General features: G+C 41.8%; 1 protein-coding gene across 2 annotated transcripts; it reads left to right on the forward strand.

The window, feature by feature from the left end:
* Positions 1 to 1,833: 1,833 nt before the first annotated feature.
* LOC132096036 (polymeric immunoglobulin receptor-like) lies at positions 1,834 to 19,417 on the forward strand. 2 transcript variants are annotated; one of them, XM_059501151.1, is made up of 10 exons: positions 15,214 to 15,308; positions 15,473 to 15,784; positions 16,392 to 16,703; positions 16,782 to 16,830; positions 17,575 to 17,610; positions 17,697 to 17,777; positions 17,869 to 17,969; positions 18,401 to 18,447; positions 18,571 to 18,633; positions 18,835 to 19,417. In XM_059501151.1, exons 1-10 carry the CDS (start codon positions 15,239 to 15,241, stop codon positions 18,886 to 18,888), a joined length of 1,125 nt encoding a protein of 374 aa, XP_059357134.1. In that variant the 5' UTR covers positions 15,214 to 15,238; the 3' UTR covers positions 18,889 to 19,417. The 2 variants fall into 2 exon arrangements, with proteins under 2 accessions (XP_059357135.1, XP_059357134.1); XM_059501152.1 differs by lacking the exons at positions 15,214 to 15,308; positions 15,473 to 15,784 and adding an exon at positions 1,834 to 2,234.
* Positions 19,418 to 19,636: the final 219 nt, after the last annotated feature.

Raw genomic sequence — 19,636 nt, forward strand, 5'->3', positions numbered from 1 at the left:
GACAATCTGATTTAATAATTACTCTAGCCAATGTTGTCACATCACGGGACAAAAGAACAAACAACCCGAACTGTCTATGGTTTTAGCGTATAGGTCTGTCACGTGATTAAGGAATGACTCGACCCGAAGACTCATGAGATGAACTAATCAATTCTCTTTCCGGCTCAGACTGCAATTGGGTTTAGCGTATGTGGCTGTCACGTGATTAAGGAACGAGTCAAAAACCCGATAGACCCGAACTATGAACTAATCAATTCTCTTTCCGGCTCAAGACTGCATTGACTGACAGGTGAATCACTACTACTAGAACAGAACCTATAGAATAATGCGCATGCGCGACTGAACGAATCACTCCCCGAGACGACTCGTTCTTCCCGAGTCACATTAAAGATTTGTTCAAAATGAACGAATCATTCAAGAACGACACATCACTAATTCGAATCATAACGAGCGCGGGCTTTGACTGTGACGGACGCTGTTGCTGAGAATGAAGATGAAGATCGATTGATATGGTTATGTTCCTTGCAAACATCTGGATTCCAAAGATGGAGTACAGCAAACAAATAAAATGGATGTGATTTGTAATTTTATTCTGTGCTTTTGTGTATCTATGTGTTGCAGCATGCACAGAAATGTTATTTCCTATGAAGTAGATGAGTAAACTGCTTTCAATAAATTCAATAAAAACATTTATTGATATGACAATTAAATACAACAGATTTAAATCATTAAAGCCACGATTTTAATATTAATACATGGGAATTCATATAAATTCACACTTTACGTTAGATTATTTACGTTTTTGTAGCTGCTAACACGTAAGTATTTGTACGTTTTACTGCTATAAATACGTCTAAGTTGTACGTTTTTATGTGCATGAAAACGTAAGTAAATGTACGTGTGGTAGAACCACATTAAACTTAAAAATACACACGTATTCTCATGAGATCACGTTGAATCTACTGAGATGCACCTGTACTAGACTTTGCAAAAACCAAACAAAAACAAGTCTTGCGAGTACAATAGCATTCACTGCGCGATGAAGCTTATTAGAATACAAGTAAAATAACATTATGATTCAAGCAGTTAAAGAAAAAATACCCATGTATGAGTTTTTATGTTTTAATATTCTTTGCACAAGCAATGTACTTTTCTGAATATCAGTAGGCCTATATGCACGAGCACAAATATGCTATACATTTTATACAACAGTGCATAGTATTGCATAGTGTTTCCTTCCTTGAATGAATCGGTTTTTGAACGAACAAGTGATTCAACGGCCCATTCAGATAAACACTTTTCCTGCGTCCCAATGTGCATACTATCCAGCCTATCTGACCTAAATAGTACTGGAAAAATTACTAATATCACATAGAATTTAGGATGCACATTGGGGAACAGGAAAAGAGAGGTGTTTTGAACGAATCGTTGCATTTATCCATGACAGGCCAAGGTTTCAGCACAAAAGCACATTTAGCTAAATATTGTTTAATTATCAATATTGACCAAAATCCCTCCATTTCAGCCCCCACCCTGAAAAAAGAAACTGAGAACACCATCCCCTCTGCATTGTTTTTTACAATTCGACCATTGGGTAATGTACTAATAGTGCTGAGGGTAAAAAGGAAGTGCAGCAGTTACTACAACCAAAGTTAGAACAGCTCAGATACAGGAAGAGAAATGACACAATGGCCACACACAGAAAGACAAAAATATTCTACATTTCAGTAGGTTTTTGGCTTATTATAGGTGAGTATTAAATGTTGTGATATTTGTTTTTAATAAATCATGTTTATCATTTTGTAATGGCACATTTTATGCTCAACTGTTTGTGTTGCTTTCACTGAATTCTCTGAGAAGACCAAACTAATTTAGAGGCGATTTATTGTTAATTCTTGACATAATAATTATTTGCATGTTGTTTGTTTAGGTGTTGAATGCTACGACGGCTGGTCAAACCAAGTATTAACTGTTCAGACTGGAGGATGTCACCATCCCATGTCATTATGAAAAGAAATACACACAGCAGAAGAAATCCTGGTTCTCAGATATTGATATGAAATACACTAACATCTCTGAGGAGAATCTGTCAGTAATTGATCATCCTGATCAGAGTTTCTGTATTGTGACTATGAGAAACCTGCAGAACAAACACACTGGAGATGATTATTGTATTGTGGGCATTGAAGGAATAATGAGCAGCACATATGAGGTTTATATCGAGGTTCAATCTGGTAAGAGATTTTTGTATTCATTTTAATAACATTCTGATGTTAAATCTGTGTTTTATCCTCTCAAATGACTGGTGTGTGTGTGTGTGTGTGTGTGTGTGTGTGTCCAGCTCCTGATGTGTCTGTGGTGAGCAGCAGTGTATCTGGACATGAAGGTGGTGATATCAATGTTCAGTGTCTCTACAGTTCTGGATATCAGAATAAAGTCAAACAGTGGTGCAGATATAAAGATCAGAGATGTTACAGAGTTGGGAGGACTGACACATCCCAGAATTCATCAGTGCAGATCAGTGACGATGGGAGAAGATCCTTCACTGTGCTGATGACTGGACTGAGACGGACTGATTCTGGCTGGTACTACTGCTCTGCTGGAGAGACAATGAATCCTGTTCACATCACTGTAACGGAGGCAGAACCAGAGAAAGAGAAAGATAAGTCAATATTCAAACATTTCTCAATGATGTTTCTCAGAATCATCTTTGTGGAATGGATATTTGTTTGCATTTTGTTGTCATGCACTATTTCCTCAGTTTCTTTAACCTTTTTCTATAACAATAATTTCTTTGTTGCCTTCATGATTTTTCTTTTCTGTTTATTTTTAATTTTTGCAGAAGTGCAACAGGCGAACATGACACCACAAGAATAATAATAAAACAAATGAAGTCATTGAGAAACCACAAAAAGTACTACATCTGTATTGTTTTAAAGAAATAAAGCTTAAACTAATTCTACGACTATTAGGCTAATATATTTCAGATATTTCTTATTTTCTGGTTCCATTTATACAGCCGAATTAGTTCCACATCATTTAAAAAAACTCTTTGAAAAGATTTTAAAATGTTTCTTTATTTCTCACAGAGATAATGAACTCCTGACTGTGTGGCTTCCAGTTTCAGCTGCTCTTCTGCTGTTATTGATTCTGGTCAGTGTTTTCATCTGGAGATTGAGACGGAGACACCGTAAGTTTGACCTCCATTTTTTTATTATTCATTTATTTCAATTCCATTTTTAAATATAGTTCAAAAGCACAAGTTCTATATATATTATATCAGTTTTGTTAATGTAATGTGATTTGTTAATGTAATGTTATTCCATCCATCCATCCATCCATCCATCTTCTTCCGCTTATCAGGGGCCGGGTCGCGGGGGCAGCAGTCTAAGCAGAGAACCCCAGACTTCCCTCTCCCTAGACACTTCCTCCAGCTCTTCTGGGGGGACACCGAGGCGTTCCCAGGCCAGCCGGGAGACATAGTCTCTCCAGCGTGTCCTAGGTCTTCCCCAGGGTCTCCTCCCAGTGGGACGCGTCTGGAACACCGGGAGGCGTCCAGGAGGCATCCGGAACAGATGCCCGAGCCACCTCAGCTGACCCCTCTCGATGTGGAGGAGCAGCGGCTCTACTCTGAGCTCCTCCCGGGTGACTGAGCTTCTCACCCTATCTCTAAGGGATCGCCCAGCCACCCTGCGGAGAAAGCACATTTCGGCCGCCTGATTCCGGGATCTTGTCCTTTCGGTCATGACCCAAAGCTCATGACCATAGGTGAGAGTAGGAACGTAGATTGACCGGTAAATCGAGAGCTTCGCCTTGCGGCTCAGCTCTTTCTTCACCACGACAGACCGGTACATCGACCGCATTACTGCAGAAGCTGCACCGATCCGTCTGTCAATCTCCCGTTCCATCCTTCCCTCACTCGTGAACAAGACCCCAAGATACTTAAACTCCTCCACTTGAGGCAGGAACTCTCCACCAACCTGAAGTGGGCAAGCCACCCTTTTCCGACTGAGGACCATGGCCTTGGATTTGGAGGTGCTGATTCTCATCCCAGCCGCTTCACACTCGGCTGCAAACCGTCCCAGTGCATGCTGAAGGTCCTGGCTTGATGAGGCCAACACGACAACATCATCCGCAAAGAGCAGAGACGAAATCGTGTTGTCACCAAACCTGACCCCCTCCGGCCCCTGGCTGCGCCTAGAAATTCTGTCCATAAAAATCATGAACAGAACCGGCGACAAAGGGCAGCCCTGCCGGAGTCCAACACGCACCGGGAACAAGTCTGACTTACTGCTGGCAATACGAACCAAGCTCCTGCTCCGGTCGTACAGGGACCGGATAGCCCTTAGCAAAGGCCCCGGACCCCATACTCCCGGAGCACCCTCCACAGGCCGCCGCGAGGGACACAGTCGAATGCCTTCTCCAAATCCACAAAGCACATGTGGACTGGTTGGGCAAACTCCCATGAACCCTCCAGCACCCTGTAGAAGGTATAGAGCTGGTCCAGTGTTCCACGGCCTGGACGAAAACCACACTGTTCCTCCTGAATCCGAGGTAATGTTATTGTTTATCTTTTTTTTTTAAATGAAGAGCAAGACAAACACCAAATCAGAGAGATGTACAGCAGCACAACCACTGACACAGTAAGTCATTTAGTTTATGGTTTATGATAGTTTATTACTTATAAATATGTTTGTATGACAACATCAGTGTTCAGTTTGGCTTATTTTTTAAACCATCTTTAACATTCTCTAAATTCAACATCACTTCAACGAATTCAGAATAGAATTAAAATTCTATTCTATAAGTGCAATTTTCTGAACTGTTTTATGGGACTGTTTTATGTCCACAAAATGTAGAATAGAAGTAACTCACATTTGATTCATGCTTCAAAACAGTTATTGTGCCAGTAAATTGGTAAGTGCCAAAAAAATTAATTTTGCTTGTCCTTGTGTATGTTTATTCAACATTTAATATTTATTTTATTTTTTGTTGGCACTGACTACCAACTGTAGTATACAGATATCAGTTGGTTATTTCTAGCAACAGCCCTACTGTGAAACTGATGCCTGCCATGGTGTGTTTCTTATTTGTGTCTGTGATCAATACCTGGTAAAGGATTCACTGTTTGACACTGTGAAGTACATTTTTGTAGCAGTGTTTTACATTTGCATGTCCATTTTTATATATTTCTTTCATGTGAAATCATGTATAGTGAATAGGAAAACAGCCACAAATTGACATCCCGGGATTCATTGGGTTGGCCATGGAACCTTTAGTTTATTAAAAGAGTCACGTACTACGTACAGGTGTTTATTTTCAGTATTGTTTTGTATGAAATGCAGATCTACTCTAAACCTGTAGATCCTGTCATATACAGCACTATAAATTATGAAAATCCTAATGCAGTAGACAAGCATTGATGTGATTAATTCTTACATAATTATATATCCTGTTTATTATACAATCCCTTTCTCCACAGGATCCCATCAATGACGTAATCTACTACAGTAGGCCTACTATTGATCATATTCCTGGGAGTGAAGCGATGAAGTCTCCAGCAGGTGGAGCAATATACCACAGCATAATATACAGCACTGTGGCTCCACACTGACAGCAACAGGGAGAATAACACAAGAACAGACCAAGAGAAACACAATCAACAGCAGAGGACTGTCATCACAACTGTTTTTTTTTTGTAGTGTTTTTTTTCCTTTCCTTTATTAAAGTATCGCTGTTTAATTTGTTCAATCTTAAACCACTGTTAGTTTACTTGTACAGTGTTCTGGTGTTTGCTTTAATACAAACAAGCATGGTTAAAATGAAAAAAAAAAATTCTGCAGTTGTATGTGTCTTGGTTTCAGGTTACTATCCTTGTCCTATGCCTTATTTTCTAATAAGTATACAAGGCTTTTACATGCCGTCAACAAAAGGTCTGCTCATTCTGTATAAAAGTATCACAGACATTGTGGTGAGCTCATATGTATGTATCGGCCTGCTGCCGTTGCTCTCTGTGGTCTACACTGATCAGCAGTCAACAGCACTGTCAGTGGAGCAGAAGTCAGTGTTTCTGCTCGAATGTTTAAGCACTGCTTCTGTTCTTATGTTTTTGTGGTTGATTTCTGTCCAACACCCACAGTTCAGATTCTCACTTTTTTTTTTTTGCTCATAAGTTCAGCGCGCTCATTACAGGAATGCAACACAGAACTAAGATCTTTTCTGATATACAGAGAAGAAATGGGGCCTGCATACATAAAAATAAATAAAGAAATAATAGTTGAATAAAAATTATACATATATAGTAGCGAATATCATATCAAACAACAGACATTTTATTATGAAAATACCAGCATAACTGCATTTACAAAAAAGTATACTGTAGTCCACTTATTAGTAACTGCACAAACAAGTTCATACAGCATAGCTTTATAAGAGTAAAGAGGATCAGATATTAAAAATGTCTTGTGAAATCTGATTGAAGTTTCCCAAAACTATTTTTTACCGTTAAATTATTAATAGTAATTGTAACGAAGGCTACGCTTAAAGATGATAAGGGCTGATTTTGATTGCAGTGAACCAGGTGTGTCGGTCAGAACACCACAGAGAGAAGCATCAATTTGAACTGATTTTATTTTCACTGGTATGAAATATTAACAGGAGAGGGAGTCAGCCTTTACATGAGCATTAGAGTTTGAGCTAAACAGTGCAGTGGACTGTGGAGGGCTTCCTTGACGGCCTGCAGAGAGAATGGATCCTAGCTTTGCTTGACCCTGAAGCTGATGGCCGATAAACATGTAAGGATTGAAAGGGACAATGACCCAATGCGTGAGCAGGTTGAGCACATTTAGTGGAGACTTAGATTTAGTAGGTGCACAGTCAGTGAGTCCTGCTTTAATTGACGTAGAACTGGCTCATAAGTGGGCTGAATACTCATTAACAGACGTAGACGTGTTTGGCATGCTCGTAGTTGAGATGTAGATGTACAGTATTATGAGTGTGTGGTTTCTCTGCAACACACAAAAGAGCAATACTCAAATAACAGCAACATTAGTACAAATAATCATCATTCACATACTGACTATAGGCTGCTCCCTTCAGACAATGATCCATAAACACCTGATATAACATTTCCATCACATTTACTTTCACTATTTATCTACATTATTTACTAAAACATTATTAACATTATAATTCTGAACTTTGAAGATCCACACATAAGTTATAATAGCTGGCACGGATTAGTTAACATTGCCATGTAACATTATACAGCCGATCACTGCCTCATTACAGATAACGAGCATCAATCAACATTGAAGGAGTAAAGTACTCACTCGTTATAGGACGCACACAAACACAAGAAACATCTAATCAGAGTGATGCACGTCTTCAGCCATTCCTGAATGCGGCAAACTGATTTCGGACAGCTGCTGAGGTAAACTGCTGTTCGCGCCGTACTGAATGAACAGTGTCTCTTCCGGTTGATCGCGCCACAGACTTTCATAAGAGTCTCACTAGAGTAGCGCAATAGTGCTCTGACATTATCATAAGTGGCCTTTTGCACAGCCGCCCCCAAATTGCGTGCAATTTGCTCACGTAAAAGGCTCATCCTTAATTTGAAGTCGTTGGAGGGCATTCCTCATCCTCCTCAGCAGCTGGGATGACTGGAAGAGTAATAAGCCGGGCAACTGGCCGGGTGTACACTTTATCTTTGACTTGCACATCCGCGGAACGTACATGACCATCTGCACTCGGATGTACTTTAACCACCCTGCCAACTGGCCAAAGTGCCCTGGGAAACTGGGGGTCAACCAACAGGACTACTGAATCCACTGTCAGATCAGCTGGGGCACCATGCCACTTCTGCCTGGATTGGAGGGTTGGCAGGTAGCACCTGATGAACCTTGCCCAGAAGTGATCTGCTATAACTTGGCAGTGTCGCCATCTCCGCCGGCTTAGACCCTCGCTCTTAGGGTAGACAACTGGAGGTAACGCTCCATCCAGCCGCCCCATCAAGAGGACATTAGGAGTCACGGCATCCAAGTCAGCAACACTGGATGAGGTATAGCCCAAAGGTTTGGTATTCAGTATTGCCTCTACCTCCAGTAAGGTAGTATGTAGTACCTCCTCAGAAATAGGTTGAACTCCTAGGACTGTATATAACGCAGTCTTGACAGACTTGATCTCCCTCTCCCACATTCCCCCGAAGTGAGGAGCTGCAGGAGGATTGAAGCGGAAATCAATCTTCTACTTGGCTAGGAGTCGTTGGAGGTCGGCGGACATGCTGTCAAAAGACTCACGGAGCTCCTTCTCTCCTGCCTTAAAATTGGTTCCCTGGTCGGAGAAGAGTTCAGCTGGAGTCCCTCTGCGTGCAATGAACCGCCTGAGGCTCATCAGGAAAGAGTCTGCGTCCATACTGTGCAAGATGTCCAGATGCACTGCCCGAGTGGTCAGACACTTATAGATGATACCCCATCTCTTTTCGGAGCGTCGTCCTAATTTGACTTGAAATGGTCCAAAGCAGTCGACGCCCGTGGAGTAAAACAGCGGTTTGTATAAGCGTAGACGGGCCACAGGTAGGTCGGCCATTTTAGGGACTAGCGGCTTAGATTTCCATCTTCGGCACTCCTCGCACTGGTGTTGCACCCTCCGAACTGCCTCCCTGCCACGGAGAATCCAGAAGACCCTGCGCAACTCTGCGAATACCCGCTCAGGACCCGGATGACAGAGACGAGCATCGTAGTCCTGGATAAGGAGTTTTGTTGCTGGATGCGAGGGGTCCAGGACAATAGGATGTTTGGATCCAGGGTCTAACCATTCGGCACGTCGGAGTCTTCCTCCAACTCTTATGATTCCCTCTTCAGGATCCAGCTCCGGGGACAGGGTAAGGAGATGACTACTATGAAGTACGGCTTTCCCTGCCTTTAGGTGACGCAACTCCTCCGGAAAGCACTCAGTCTGAACTCTCCTGAAGATAGTCGTCTCTGCTTGCCTGTAGTCCGCTGCTTTCAAGGACTCATCTCGGTCGGCCGCCCCGTGTGCCTCCTGCGCTACGGACTCAACCATATCCTTCCAGGACTTGAATGACTGGCCCAGGTTGGTCTCCTGTCTATCTGCTCTAAATATCACACCACACAAAGCAGACTTCTTGTACTCTGTGATATCCTCTTCTGGTGTATCTCCAGGTGAGGATGGCCATTCAGCGGGACTCTTGAGGAGGAAAGACGGCCCTTGGCTCCAGCGGTTAGGCACAGCTAATTCTGCCAGGGTCTTCCCACGGGTTACATCATCTGCTGGGTTCTGCGCGGAGTCTACATAGCACCAGGTACTCTCTCCTGTAAGCTCCTGGATCTCGGAGATACGAGTGCCCACAAAGACCTTAAAGCGACATGACTCCGACTGCAACCACGTCAACACTGTTGTTGAATCACTCCAGAGGACTGTCTGATCCGTTTTCAACGTCAGTTCTCTCTCTAACGTCTTTGCCAACTGGGCCGCTGTCAAGGCACCACAGAGCTCAAGGCGGGGAATGGAATGCTGTCGCCGGGGTGCTACCCTGGACCTAGCTGCCAGGAATGCCAGGTGAACCCGTCCCTGGGTATCCTCTGTTCTCAGATAAGAGACGGATCCGTAGGCCCTTTCCGAGGCGTCACTGAACACGTGGATTTGTCTAGAAGCAACCATCTGACCGGTTAGAGCGGGATTATAGTGTCGGGGTAATGAGATGTGTGACAGCAGGTGTAACTCTGATTCCCACTCCTTCCATGCCCTCTGCAGATCTTGAGGGATAAGTGGGTCATCCCAGTTGCGTGGCTTGTCCCACATGCTCTGGACGATCATCTTGGCGCGAGTCGTGTAAGGTGCAATGAAGCCCAAGGGATCATATTGTCGGGCGAGCACCTTGTAAACATTCCTGATTGTGAGTGCTCCATACTCTATAGGTCGGCTCTTGTAACCCAAGGTATCTGTCTCCCAGTGCCAGCTAAGTCCGAGGGCTGGTTCCGAAAGTCCAGGTTCATCGTGTGAAAGCCATCGCTCCATGCTGTCGGACCTCGCCTCTGCAGGTAGGTGCCTGAGGACATCAGGTATGTTGCAGGCCCACTGCCTAATCTCAAACCCTCCAGATGCTAGCACTTCCCTGAGCCGGTCCACCAGCTCCTTAGCTTCCTCTGCTGTTTGCACACTCTGAAGACAGTTGTCCACATAGAAACAGTGCTCCACTGAATGCCTGACTCCTCCTGGACCCCCATGATCTCTTGCATGCTTCTGGAGAGCGAAAGTGGCGCAACACGGTGAACACGCAGTGCCAAAGGGTAAGACCTGCCACTCGAAAACATCAGGGGGGTTTTCACGCTTCATGTCCCTCCAGATAAACCTGAGGAGCGACCGATCTTCTGGTAAGAGCTGAACCTGGTGGAACATGCCTCTGATGTCACCACTGACTGCTACTGCATGTTCTCTGAAGCGTAGTAGAACGCCCAGAAGAGAGGCTCCCAATATTGGTCCAGGAAGGAGGGTATCATTGAGGCTTAGACCTCGGAACGGGAAGGAGCAGTTGAAGACCAAACGACTCTTTCCGTTATGGCACACTAAATGGTGGGGTATATACCATGACTCATCTGTGGTTGAGACTTCACTGAGGTCAATCTTCTTGACTGCTCCCGTCTCCACCAACTTGTGGATCGCAGCACAGTACTCATCGGCTCGTAGGGGGTCCCGGGCCAAGCGTCTCTCCAGACTTCTGAGGCTGGGTAGGACGGCTTCCTTGGGAGCTTGGAGAGGGGGAATGTCTCGCTTCCGTAGTAGAGGTGTGGCATATCTGTGGATGCCTGCGACCTGTACTCACCTCGTCTTAGCCTCTAGGAGCTCCACTGCTTCCTTATCCTGCTTTGACCTCATTGCCAGTTTACCACTCTGGTATGGCAAGGTATCCATCTTCCAAAGCTTCTCCACATTCTGCATCAGCTCTGTCATCTGGGGTGAGACACTAGTGAAGAGACACTGCTGGGTGCTCGGGGCCCATTGTGTAAGGTGTGCAGGTCCTTGAAGGGTCCATCCCAGTCTTGTGCGAATGGCTGCTGGACCTCCAGGAGGGCCCATTCTCACCGGCTCAACAGGGGTAAGTAGATGGGGGTAATCCGCACCAATTAACACGAGCGGCTTGACTTGATCGAATGTCTCGAGGGGAAGATCCGCCAGGTGCTTGTACTTCCTCTTCAAGCTGGCGATGGGGTAGGAGTGGTCCGCTAAACCCAAGCGTTGAGAAGTGAAGGCCTCCACTATCCGAAATGTTCTCTTTGGATTGGCGGAGGAGGAGATCTTGAACGAGACAGCAGCTCCCTTCAGAGTTTGGACTTCCTGCCTAATCGTGCGGAGAGCAAGGTCCTCAGGCTTCTTCTGTAAGCCCAATTTATCAAATGCCTCGGGGAGGAGCATTGTGCGCTCAGAACCATCGTCTAGAACTGCGTAAGTGTCTAGTGTCCTGTCCCTGTTGCGCAGGATAACTCTGACGACTTTCAGCAGAACACGTGAGTGGGCCGATGGTCTGTCTAAGTAGAGAACCTCTGTACTAGTGCTAACCAGACAACTTTCAGCCTTTGACGGCTCAGCTTTGGGGCGTGCATTGGCGTCATGCAATACTCTCAGATGCTTTCCTTGACATACCTCGCAGAGTTTCTTGAGGTCACATTGCGCTGCCTGATGTGCTCTCCCGCATCTCCAACATCTCTTATTAACCCTGATCCACTCTATGACCTCCTCTTTGGTGAGTCTCTGAATAGCTGGACACTTATTCAAGAAGTGTTCTGTGCCCTCACAGTATGGACAATAGGGTTTTGATTTGCTCTTCCATTTTGGCACAGATAAGCTCTGACTCTCTTGTCTCAAACCTCGGTTCGACGGACAGCTCTCTGCTCCGTGAAGCACTGTAGCTGCTGGCTTGCTGCGTCGGTTTTCGACTCGGTAGCCTGGCGGCCCCTGGGAACGGATGTCTGAAGGGTTATCGTAACCTTGGCACCACGACTCGTACCGAAGCCATTCCGCCAGGTCGAGCAGTGTGTGAGTGTGTCCGGGACGATAGAACATCTGACGCCTGAAGTTTGCTCTCATCTCCATTGGAAGCTTGGTGAGGAGTCGGGCCACATGTGAGCCACATCTAAGCTCGACTTCTCCATCTGGGCCCAGTGTCTGTAGCATACCCACAAGTGATTGCACATGCAGGGAGAACCTCTCAAAAGCAGATACATCTCCTCTTCTGATCTCAGGTGAATCCATCACTGCAGCGATCCTCTGCAAGGCCACATGGTGCGGCTGACCGAACTTCTCTGTCAAGGCTACCATGGTGTCAGTGTATGGCCTAGGCGAGTTAATAAAGGAGTCGGCAATGAGACAGGCCTCTTCAAGTTTTACGTGATCCACCAGAATCTGGTACTTGAAAAGCTCGGTAGCGTCGGTAGGTAACAGGTTTGTTAGGGCTAGTTTAAGCCGAGAGAACTCCATCGGGTCCTTATGGACGAAGAAAGGAATTCTTGGTGCTGGCCCCCTGTACTCTCCTCCTCCCAAAGTTGCCGATACTGGCGAGAACTGCCTGCCTCGAGTGGGATGAGGTTGGCTTGTATCAGGCCTGGCTGGGTACTGCCTTGAGGATCCCGCATCCGGGCGATACATACTGGGCTGCGGACGTGAGATGGGCATGTAAGGTTCTGGCCCTGGGGTGTAGGAACGGACATTGTGCTGATCAGGACCTCGTCTAGGCTGAGGGGGGTTTAAGCTACGAGGAGTAGAATGTGGCCGAGTATGGGCTGTGACGCTGGAAGTCACACTGTCCCTCATTAGCTGTAACTCGCTCATCATTCGGTCTATGGCGGTGACCATATGTTGCTCCTCGGCAACCGCAAACGGTGGAGGGTATTCAAACGAAGGCCATGGTGGAGGTGGCAGTCCATCATCAAACTCATCTTCCACTAACGCTAATGAGTCACCTGGTAATGGATGAGGTGGCACTGGCCATTGCTCTGAGGACGGATCTGGCTGCGCTGCTACTACCACTCTGGCTGAGGCTGTTAACTCACACGTATCCCTTCTATCTTCATGAGGTGAGGCTAAACTGTACTGCCTGTTCTCTCGATGTAGCATGCTCTGCCCTGCTCCCTCTTCACTGTAGGGTGGATGGGTATGTTGCCATCCTAAGCTGGTGTCATGAAAGCTCTCCTCAGAGCTGGAGGTGAAATCATCCTGTACATCGGGTTGCATACTCCACTTCACATGAGGCTGTGAACTCCACTCATCCTCTCTAGGCGTGTGTGGTACAGGGCTGACATGTGGTGGGCCGCATATCTTCGGTCGCACTGCACTGACCTCATAATCCTTCAAATATGATGGCGGTCTTATTTGACGTTTGGGCCGAGTAACCCATGGTGCTTCATCACTCTGCTGCATACTCCCAGCACAGCTGCAATCCGGCTCGAAGGACCACAAATGTAACGAAGGCTACGCTTAAAGATGATAAGGGCTGATTTTGATTGCAGTGAACCAGGTGTGTCGGTCAGAACACCACAGAGAGAAGCATCAATTTGAACTGATTTTATTTTCACTGGTATGAAATATTAACAGGAGAGGGAGTCAGCCTTTACATGAGCATTAGAGTTTGAGCTAAACAGTGCAGTGGACTGTGGAGGGCTTCCTTGACGGCCTGCAGAGAGAATGGATCCTAGCTTTGCTTGACCCTGAAGCTGATGGCCGATAAACATGTAAGGATTGAAAGGGACAATGACCCAATGCGTGAGCAGGTTGAGCACATTTAGTGGAGACTTAGATTTAGTAGGTGCACAGTCAGTGAGTCCTGCTTTAATTGACGTAGAACTGGCTCATAAGTGGGCTGAATACTCATTAACAGACGTAGACGTGTTTGGCATGCTCGTAGTTGAGATGTAGATGTACAGTATTATGAGTGTGTGGTTTCTCTGCAACACACAAAGAGCAATACTCAAATAACAGCAACATTAGTACAAATAATCATCATTCACATACTGACTATAGGCTGCTCCCTTCAGACAATGATCCATAAACACCTGATATAACATTTCCATCACATTTACTTTCACTATTTATCTACATTATTTACTAAAACATTATTAACATTATAATTCTGAACTTTGAAGATCCACACATAAGTTATAATAGCTGGCACGGATTAGTTAACATTGCCATGTAACATTATACAGCCGATCACTGCCTCATTACAGATAACGAGCATCAATCAACATTGAAGGAGTAAAGTACTCACTCGTTATAGGACGCACACAAACACAAGAAACATCTAATCAGAGTGATGCACGTCTTCAGCCATTCCTGAATGCGGCAAACTGATTTCGGACAGCTGCTGAGGTAAACTGCTGTTCGCGCCGTACTGAATGAACAGTGTCTCTTCCGGTTGCTCGCGCCACAGACTTTCATAAGAGTCTCACTAGAGTAGCGCAATAGTGCTCTGACATTATCATAAGTGGCCTTTTGCACAGTAATGATAAAAATGTAATGCATAATTAGGGGTTATTTTAAGGAAAAGTAAGATTACTTTTTTATATCAGATACTTTTTGCATTGTTTTCTCAAACTTTGATATAATTTTCTTTTATGTCGTGTTTGTTTACAAATGTTTTGCTGTTTAGACAGTTTAGCGTTTGAACAGGCTTTTATTTTGTTAATCATATTTAGCTTTTTCAAAATGATTTATTCCAACCCCCTTGAACCCTTTCCTTAAACTCCACCCCATTTTATTTGAAGTGTTTTAACTCAATAATATAAACAGATAAATGAATTATGAAATGTTGTAAAACAGCACAAATTGTGAAAATTATTGAACAAGCAATAATAAAAATAACCTAGCAATTAAACATTACAGTTTGTGTGCTTTAATCGCGTTCAAGGTTGTGTCAATTTAGTGGCTGATATTGAAAAATGTCGTTCAATCAGTCGCAGTAAAGTCATCTGCTCAGCCTGTATATATTATATCTTAAACATTTTGACAGAAATTACATTACTGTCATTACTGCTTACATATATATACAAATCAAATTAGAGCCCATAAATTAAAAACGTATTTGTTGTTGCTAGTGTGAGATTACATGGCTGCATCTGGCTAAATTTACTCACTTGTGGGTGTTTATGTGGTTTAAAGGCGATAATTCTGTTCTTCCTCTGAATCAGGAGGAAACAGACACTGCAAGAAGTGACCAGCTGCTCTCATGCACATGCACTCTGCTATAGACATGATTTACACTCTGATTCTCTGTGGGATTTTACTTCACATCTCAGGTAAAACGCTAAGAAAAACACTACAATTCTCTTTTTAGTGTTATTAAACTATTGCATGGTGTTATGTTAAACTTGTATTTTTAAAAAATACTTTAACTTGAATTATTTGATAAAACGTTATTTTGTTTATGGATTCTTTCATTTGCATTTAATCTTGTTTACAGATGAAGCTGTAATGCATAATATCGCAGTGAAATCTGGATCGCCTGGAAATATTCCCTGTACATATGATAAAAAACATAAAAAAAACCGTAAATACTGGTGTCAGGGGACATATTGGAGTTCGTGCAAAATATTGGGATATGCAAACGAGACAGGAGAATATTCCCTCACTGATTATCCAGCCCAGAGTATTTTTACAGTGCAGTGGAAGAATCTGCAGACCTCAGACTCTGGATATTACTGGTGTGCTGTTGAGATCGGAGACTATAACACTCTAGACGCCGGTTATTATTTGTATCTGACGGTGCAGTCAGGTAAGAATATCTTTCCAAATTCCAAATTATTGTGATAAATAATGTTGCTAGGTAATGCTATAAATCATATAAAAGGTTGTTGTTGGATTATGTGTGATAGATATTTGTAGATGAAAAAAAAAAGAATTAAAAAAAGGAGAACTTGATGAACTTAATGTGAACTTAATGTGAACTTAATGTGAACCGATATGGCCATGACTGTGTTTAATTACATTTAGAAATAGATATATTTTTTTCAGTAACCTAATATAAACGCTAATTAAGATTATAATTCATGAACCAAATAATTCATGATTCCAGTTTTCAGTGAATCAGATCACAAAAAAAACGTTTTTTTTGGGGGGTGGATGCGTAGCCTATTTACTTATTCAATTTTTATAACCACAAATACTATTTATACAGTTTATAAGCATGCTTTTTTTATATTAAAATCACGATTCATTTTCCTAAGGAAGGAGTCCAGAATTTATAAAAAAAAAAATTACTGTCTTCAAATGAAATAAAGTAATTTTTTTGCTATATCAATACAATTTAAACATTTACATTTTAGAAACAATAAGCCATTTGATTTAAAAATCTTATTGATCCTTTTGCTGTCTGTGTCCAGCTCCTGATGTGTCTGTGGTGAGCAGCAGTGTCTCTGGACATGAAGGTGGTGATATCAGTGTTCAGTGTCTCTACAGTTCTGGATATCAGAATGAAGTCAAACAGTGGTGCAGATATAAAGATCAGAGATGTTACACAGTGGGGAGGACTGACACATCCCAGAATTCATCAGTGCAGATCAGAGATGATGATGAGAGAAGATCCTTCACTGTGCTGATGACTGGACTGAGACGGACTGATTCTGGCTGGTACTTCTGTTCTGTAGGAGATCGGCAGGTTCCTGTTCAACTCACAGTTACTGAACCCAAAAGAGGTAAGATCACAAACCACTTCTGCCATGCGTGACACTCTTAATTTTATTAAAACTCACATATTTTTGTTTCTTTTCAAGCATTTACAACTATTCCAGCAACTGCACCATCTGACTCGGAGGCAGAGATGTAGGTGAAACATACTTGAGGATTTAAAATATCAGTCACATCCAATACTGTTCTAGCCAGAACATTTTAATGTGACATCACAAAAGTAAAAATTATAAAGGCAAAAACTTTCAGTTTAGGCACAAATGAATAATATACAGTAAGAAACAGTTACACAGAGTTTATCAGACTGAATGCCTTTATCAGACTTCTTAGGAACAGTAATAGTTAATTAAGATATGAAATTTATAAAATCATAATTTATCTGAAAACCATAAAAGTCAATGTAAAATACTCTGGATGCTCAATATACTATGGAAACCCGTTTCTGCCACATAATAGATCATTTTTTGGTTAATCAAAATTATGATTATTATATAAAAATTATGATATTAAAATTATTAGAGATGAGGGCTAAATTTGATGTAAAAAGTCAACATTGAGATAAAACTGAAAGTCTAAAACTAAACTAAAATGTAAATTTATGACAAAAATATGAGTTGGAAAGTTGACATTTTGAAATAAATGTTTAAATTATGACATCCATAAATTATAACTTTGGGATTGAAAGTTACAATTATGACAAAGTAAAATTTTCAAGATGAAAAATTTTATAATACATACAAAATTTCTACTTTTCATGTCGGAATTTTGATTTCCCAAAAAGTGTATTTTCTTGGAAATGGGCTTCAATAACAAACAGCTATAATGATAATGTTATGTTCACATTAATAAACTTGTTTCTCCATTTCTGCTATTTCCAAGATCTGTGATAACTGATTCAACACCTGAGACAGACAGGTAAGTGTAAACATTGTTATTCAGTCATTCATTACTGTATTGCCAAACTGTTAAATGCACCATAGTACTGTTATTTTTAATTGCAGAGCTGAAACCCATCGATCTCTAACAGCAGCCACAGACACTGTTAACACTGAAATACACAGCAGCACAGAAGAGCAAAACAAGTAGATATTTAAGACATTTGCTCGAAATTATATCTCTGAATTACAAATTCTGTTGTTATGATAAAAAAAATATGTCTCTTCATCACTACAGGTCTGATGTGGTTCTGGTCACGTGTTTGCTTTCCATGTTTATGCTGTTACTGATTGTTGCTCTTGTTGCCATAGTGACCTGGAGGCTGAGAAAGAAGCAGAGTGAGTTTCTCATAAATCACTAAATGGACATAAAATATATTTATAAAAGAGATAATAAGGTGACTCGAGAGGCATCCAAATAGCACAATTATAGGAAATCGGTCTCCAAGGACGAAATCGGTCAAATATAAAGTTCATCGTCTTGATGCAAACACATTTGACCAAAGAATGATTCGATTGACCAATCAGAATCAAACATTCCAGAGGGCCATATCAAATATTTGTGGATTTTATTCATAAACCGCTGTCAGGTCTAATTTTGGTTCAACAAATAATCTATCAGTGAACCGTTCTTAGAAGAAGCTTTTGAACATAAAAATCAATAGAACATGTTTTTCACTAGAAATATCTTTTTGTGGAATGGAAAGATTCAATGGATGTTAATAGAGTAAAATATAATGGGATTTAATCTTCATATCTCGCTTTGACAGAGAGAGGACAAATGAGAGAAGCACATTTCAACAGCACCAGAAATAGAGTAAGTATTTTAGTATTTTATTAACATACTCGTGCAATCCAGAAGTCTTCAGAGAAGAACACATTCACCCAAAACTCATTAATGTTTACTGAGATGCTGATTGTCATGTGTGTTTGTTCACAGTCTTCTGCCTCAGTGGATGATAATTCAGTGATTTACAGTTCTGCGATTACCTTTCATAAAGCAGTAAGTGTCTCCTCTTGAGATTTTTGTTCAAAGTGATGTGAAGTTTTGACCGGGATTGTATGTGTGTCTAGTTAAAAAGGGAGATTAAAAATGATGACTATTTTTGCACATCCATTATGTGACACTTGTGGCACTGAAATGACACACTAAGTGTTGTGATGCAGCAATGAGATTCTCAGAGCTGATCTTGTTTCTTCACAGCCTTCATCATCAGTGAATCCAGAAGCTGATGTGATCTACAGCTCTGTGAAATAAACTCTCACCTGTGAGTTCTGAATGAAGTTATGAGAAAGTGCACTTTCTTGAAAGTCAATAACTGTAAATAATTGTGAAGTTTCAGTGCTAAACATATGTAATACTGTGAAAGCAAAATGAATTATTCAAGGCCTATTGTACAGTTTAGAAGTACATTTCTGAAGTAGATATGCATATTACATGACAGGTACATTTCAGAAATAATTCATGACCTAATCAACACTTTAGAAAGAGTTGAAATATTCTGTAACATTTCTTCTTGTGCTTTCTTTTAAGTCCACATTAGGCCTACATAATTTTTGGGGTTACTTACAGTAAATGCAGTTTTGTTAGTTGCAATGAAATAGTTTTTAAAATAAGTATATTTTTAATTTGACATTTAATTGTACTTTTATTCGTTTCAATTGCACATTTAAAAGAATTATAATAATTGTCTGCATAAAATAGTTTATATACCTTGCTTGCACACTTTTTAAAATATCTTTTCTGTATGTGTAGCGCCATCTGCTGGATATTTTTATCTCTACATAAACATATAATTTTAATGCATTTCTTATTCTGTTCAATAAATCCTTATCAACATTTATTAAAACACATAGTTCATGCAACTTTTGTGTCGTCCAAGAATCATCTCACATGTGTGATTGTCATTGGCTATTTAATATCTCAGTGAGATTTCGACACATTTTCTAACATTTTAGCTTTAGTTCTGAAATGGATTTGTCACACCTGAACATCCTGAAGTTAC

Source organism: Carassius carassius, chromosome 20, assembly GCF_963082965.1.
Source record: "Carassius carassius chromosome 20, fCarCar2.1, whole genome shotgun sequence".
Classification (NCBI taxonomy): domain Eukaryota; kingdom Metazoa; phylum Chordata; class Actinopteri; order Cypriniformes; family Cyprinidae; genus Carassius; species Carassius carassius.